The sequence below is a fragment of the Kogia breviceps genome, chromosome 12 (assembly GCF_026419965.1).
Source record: "Kogia breviceps isolate mKogBre1 chromosome 12, mKogBre1 haplotype 1, whole genome shotgun sequence".
NCBI classification, from domain to species: Eukaryota; Metazoa; Chordata; class Mammalia; order Artiodactyla; family Physeteridae; genus Kogia; species Kogia breviceps.
The window spans coordinates 43,554,864-43,560,904 of NC_081321.1; the positions used below are offsets into that span (position 1 = coordinate 43,554,864).

Below are 6,041 nucleotides of genomic sequence, written 5' to 3' on the forward strand. Positions count from 1 at the left end.
TGAAGTGGCCCTCACATTTATGTTCATATATGCCCCCCAAGCTCCAGTGGATACAAGCAAGATCTGTCTTTAACATTTGAAGCTCTACTCAGATGGGAGTACTTCAGCTGCCCCAGCTGCCACATCTCAGCAAGCATCTAAACAGAAACTTTTGTGAAGGTTCCCCTTTTAATAGGCCTTCCAATTTCTACAGTCATTCTCATCTAGGCACCCTCAACATCCTCACACCTTCAATATAATTTGGTGTGCTTGCAGCCCTCCCTTCCCATCTAGTGTGAGAAGTAGAAGGAAAATCTCGAGAACCTGCAGTTTTGTAAGTGCAACATTTCCAACTCGCCTCATACCCTCCTCAGTCTGCCTTACATACAGGTGGATACATGGAGGTGGCTGGGGTGATTAGCTACCTTTTTAGTAAATCAAATTATGATTGGCTCATTTGCAGTCTTCTTTACAATTTAAAGAGCCTCTTTCCTTCAGCTTTGTCCTCTTCTGAAATGGCTAAACAAGTGAAAAAAATCTCCACTCCATGCCTGTCACATGTTTAAAACAATAGATGCAGTGAATATAATATCAACTTTATTACATGATTTTAAAATCCTTTAATGTCTTAAAAACATAGAGATAAATGTGATAACAGGTTTTATTATTTTGGTGGTCTGTGGAGGTACTGACTACTGAAGATTTCTGGTATTTAAAATCAGTTTGGGGGCTTCCCTGGTGGCGCAGTGGTTGAGAGTCCGCCTGCCGATGCAGGGGACACGGGTTCGTGCCCTGGTCCGGGAAGATCCCACATGCCGCGGAGCAACTAAAGCCCGTGAGCCGTGGCTGCTAGGCCTGCGCGTCCGGAGCCTGTGCTCCGCAACGGGAGAGGCCACAGCAGTGAGAGGCCCGCATACCGCAAAAAAAAAATTAAAAAAAATTTAAAAAAATAAAAAAAAAATAAATAAAATAAAATAAAATCAGTTTGGGCCTTGGAAGTGATGTCAAGTAGTCTTGATATAGGGGAGCTGTACTGGGCATGTCTCCCAGAAGCAGGCATGGACTGGAAAGCATCTCATTGGTGTCCATAACTTTCTATTACTTACACTCAAGATCTGTACACATCTTTTTTCCTTCCATGCATTTTACAATAGAGCATTTTTTGAGGTTGCTGTTTTGGAGCTTCTCCTCATTCTTCTAAAACAACAGTCAGTATTGATAATGTCTCTCATGATATGTGTGGAAAATAGTCTTTTAAACTTTAACCCTGGGGAGGAGCTGCTTTGAAGCTCAAGCAATAAAATGGTACACATGTTTGGTAAAGAGATTTCTTTCATCTCTTTTTCTGGGAATTCAGCCTCATTTTGGAATCCAGGAGAATTGGAGGTTGAGAATACCCAGAAACTACCAGCATGACGTGGGTTTCTGAATAGTTTGGTAAGAAATAGCAACGGCAATTTTCTCCAAGTGTTTTTGCAGAGCAGTGAGTGTTTTAAAATGAGGGCAATACAACAGAAGAGATCAGACAATCTGTGATTACTGGCAGCTGTTGGATTGGTGTGTGTGTGTGTCCACACACGTGTCCGTACACTGGCAAGTGAGGTATTTGTTATGTGTGACAGAGACAACTAAGGGACAGCTTTGGAGGGGGAGAGGCTCTGCTATTGCACAGGTGGTGCCCGTGGGACCTTCAGTCAATCCACTTTTGTAAAGGTCCTCTCCTCTGTGTCCCATGTATAATCACAAACACTTCTCAACAGGAGATAACATACATTCATGTTGTTCAGTCACAGGAAATAAATGTATTTGTTCAGCTTCTACTTGCAGTGATGTTGATTCTCTGTAACTCTATTGATAAATATTCCAGATTCTGACCATCACTGTCCTGAAACTTAGGACCTGGATGTTAATGGGACTAGAATGATAATTTGAACAAAGCAATATACTATGCATTCAATACAGAGGAAGGCAGGAAAATTGGGGACAAATAGAACCACAATTTAAAAACTAGATAGATAGGAAAAAAACATAAAGAGTGGTGTCATATTTTTATCATTGACATAGCAAATATGTAATATATATTTCTCTAAAACTTCATGCAGATGAAAAACCCAAAAATGAGTGGATAAGAGCCAAGGAAGAATCTAGTTTTGGATAAAGAATCAGTGTCCCTCACTGGATTGACAAGTTAAATACTTAGAGTTGTATTACAGTATACATCACTCATCAGTATTTATTAACTGTTGATTATTTAAGATGCATCTTTATTAAGATGTATACAGAGCAGAGTAACTAGGGGCGTGTCCACTTAAGAACTTAGATTACAGCATCCTATATTTGGCACTAAATTGTATTAATTACTTTGTATTCATTTTAAACTTTTTCCACAAGAAGAATATTTTATTTTCTTTAGTCAAATGGTGTGAAACATACTAACCTTATTTCTGTTACCTTTGTAGAAGGAGTAAATGGTGTCTAGGACACAGGAGATGCTCAGTAATTTTGCTGATTGAACATTGTTTATTGAACAAATGATAAACAATTTAAATCATTTGATAACAAATGATAAATGATCCTACCAAATAGTTCACATTTGCTTAACCACATTGAAAAACATAGAACAAATCCATGTGTTTCTTGGTTGCCATTCTCTAAATACGCTAATGACAGTATGTATTGGTAGAGGGATCATGAAACCTTGGTTAACCTCTCTGTACAACAGTGGAAGTTTCAGCTACTATGGCTGGTTTAGGCCATTTGCCTAAGAAGGTTCCTTCGTGTTAATTTTTGAAAGGCTTCCTTCACTTCCTTGTTCCTTAAGGTGTAGATAACAGGATTCAGAGCAGGTGTGACCACAGTGTACATGAGTGCCGTTGCTTTGTCTGTTCCTGGAGTGTGTGCAGACTTCGGTTGGAGCTAAGTGAACAAGGCAGTGCCGTAGAAGAGAGAAACAACCAGGATATGAGAAGAGCAAGTGGAGAAAGCTTTGCTTCCGCCAGCGCCTGAAGGGATTCTCAAGACAGTCACCAGAGCGCACACATAGAAGCACAGAATGAGGAAACAGGGGCTCATGCTAAAGAGCACAGAGAGAGCGGGCATCACAGTCTCATTGTGGGAGGTATCAACACAAGCCAGTTTCACTATGGGCATGATGTCACCAAAAAAGTGCTGGATCTTTCCGGTTCCACACAAGGGCAGAGTGAAGATCCACGTGGTCTGGGCTGACTCCACCATGACCCTGGTGGTCCAAGATGCTGCAGCCAATTTCAAACACACGCGAGGGCCCATCAGGGGAGTGTAATGCAGGGGGTGACAAATAGCTGCAAAGCGGTCATAAGCCATGGCTGCTAGCAGGCAGAATTCTGTCAGTCCCAAGATAGTAAATACGTACATCTGAGCTGCACAGCCCCCCACACTTATGGTCTTGGTCTCCACAAGCAGGTGCACCTGCATCTGAGGCACCACGCTGGTGGTATAGCACATCTCCAGAAAGGAGAGGTTAACCAGGGAGAAGTACATGGGAGTGTGCAGGGGAGGGGTGCTCCAGGCCAAGCAGATGATGAGCAGGTTTCCTCCCACTGTAAACAAGTAAATGGATAAGAACACAACCAAGAGCACAGGTTGTAACTCTGCTAGAGAGGAAAACGCCGCAAGTGTGAATTGGGTGCAGAGGGACTGGTTTGCACTCATGATGGGCTCAGAGCCAGACATCTGTGGAGACATCAGAGACGGCAGATAATACCGAAAGGAATCCAGTCACCTAGCGGAGGTCTCTATCAAACTCAGAAAAAGGAACTTTCCTGGGATCAGCGGTCTGACATGGGAACTTACACACTTGCATTCCTTTGGCTAAAGTTCTTGAAATGACTGCCCAGTATCATGGATGCAGTATTGCTTCTTAACTCTGAGTTCTGGATTTTCACAGAACTGTAGAGAAAACAATGGCTTTAAATTACATCATCTGATTTTTTTGTTTTTATCTTGTTGATATTCTAATCATATACACAGGCTGTTAGGTGAGAAATATATCAATACATGAAAACATTCTAACTGTAAAGGAGTCACAAAGAAGCTAAGTGTAGCGAATAAAATATAAAGGTGCTATTTCTGGTATTCTGAATTCCGCAATTTTCTCTTAAATCCACACTTAAGGGTTTGAAAAGTAATATATTTCCAGCCACTTATCTATTCATTATCTTACATATTTATACTCATTTTGATTTGAAAATAATAATACTATAATTTGGCAGCTAAAATCCATGGAAACCAAAACTAACAGAATGTCCTTTCTATAACCTCAATGTAATTTTACAAGAAATTTGCATGGGAGAACATACCAAGAACCACAAGGTAAACTTTGTGTTCCTTGTCTGGCTTCTAGACTTCCTAAAATTACAAATTATAACATGGTGATAGAACAGGCAGTATTTCTACGTTGACTAGAGACCATAGGGATTGCATCCACTGAACAGTTTAATTATATTTATTTCAAGAGGCATTTGCTCAAAAACAACAGTGATGAAAATTCAATGTAAATTTGGTTTCCATTATTGGAATACACTTTCCAGAGGTAATCTATTGCTGTTAGTTACACCACTTATATTTCAATGGGTAAAACCAAATTTTTTTTTAAATAACAAATGTTTCTAATGGATTTACATCTTGCTTTTTGAACTGTATGACTATTTTCCAAATTAATTTTCTATTAGCTTCTCAGAGGACAGTGACTGTTCAGGCCTTTGTGATGTCAGTAGAACCAGTGCAGGACACAAAGTAGCCTCAGTAATCCCACAGATAGCATTTACTTTATTCATCGTCTATGATTATATTATTAGTAGTATAAATAATGGTCCTGATTGGAGAAACTTTACTCTTTTTTTAGTAATTACATATAAGTGAGATTATATAGTAGTTTTCTTTCTACATCTGACTTATTTTACTTAGCATAATGCCCCCCAAGTAAATCCATGTTGTCCCAGGATTCTCTTCATTTTTTGTGGCTGAATAATATTCCTCTTTAACATTGGTCTTGGCAATGATTTTTAGAATATGAAAAAGCAACCTATAGACTGGGAGAAAATATTTGCAAACCACATATTCAGTAAGGGTTAATATTCAAAATATATTCTAAAAACTCATGCAACTCAATAGTAAAAACCAAATAATAGAACTAGAGAAAGCCTGCGCGCAGCAATGAAGACCCAACGGAAGCCAAATAAATAAATAAATAAATAAAATTAAAAATAAAAATCTGAAGGTTGACCACTGCAAAGTAAAAACATTTTTTAAAAAAAATCCAAGTGTGACTTAGCTGGGTGCCTGTGGTTCTCATAAGACTGCGGTCAAGATGGCAACCAGGATGCCCTTATCCCAAGGCTCCCCTGGGAGAGGGGCTACTTCCAAGGCTCACTCCTGGGGCTGCTGGCACGTCGCAGGCGCTCACTGGCTGGGGACACCCATTCCTTGCCATCAGTTCCAGCTTATACCATGGCACAGCTACCTTCCCTCCGAATGAGTGAGCGAGGGAGAGAGTGAGAGAGCATGAGCCAGCAAGATGGAAGTCAGAGGCTTTTTGTAACCCAATCTCAAAAGTGACAGCCCATTACTTTTTTTTTTTTTGGCCACACCTTGCAACAGGTGGAACTTCGCCACCCAGGGATCGAACCCGAGCCTCCTGCAGTGGAAGCGTGGAGTCTTAACCACCGGACCACCAGGGAAGCCCGACAGCCCATTACTTTTGCTGTGCACAGTCAGAAGTAAGTCCCTAATTTTAGCCCCAAAAGGTCCAGGTTACAAAAGACCGTGCCTGTGATCTTGCTCACTGTCTCTCATGCTCCCTCACTCGCTCAGAGAAAGGCATCTGCCACGCTGTGAACCCCAACGTGGCAAGGACCTGGTGTGTCCGTTTACGCAAGGGCAGGGGATTACATGAGGGCCTGAGTGCCAGGAGGTGGAGTGGCTGGGTGCCAGCTGCAGGGCTGCCTGCCACACGTGGGCAGCTCTGCTACAGTGGACATTGCCCGAGCATCTGCTGAGTCTAGCCCTAGTTGAATAATCACTTT

At 41.3% G+C, this 6,041-nt stretch overlaps 1 protein-coding gene across 1 annotated transcript; it reads right to left on the reverse strand.

Moving 5' to 3' along the window:
* Positions 1-2,727: 2,727 nt before the first annotated feature.
* On the reverse strand, positions 2,728-5,355 carry LOC131766800 (olfactory receptor 2B2-like). The gene is given in 2 exon segments (XM_059081500.2): positions 2,728-3,557; positions 5,287-5,355. Coding segments are annotated over 2 exon segments (855 nt in total). The 5' UTR covers positions 5,312-5,355.
* Between the last annotated feature and the right edge of the window lie 686 nt (positions 5,356-6,041).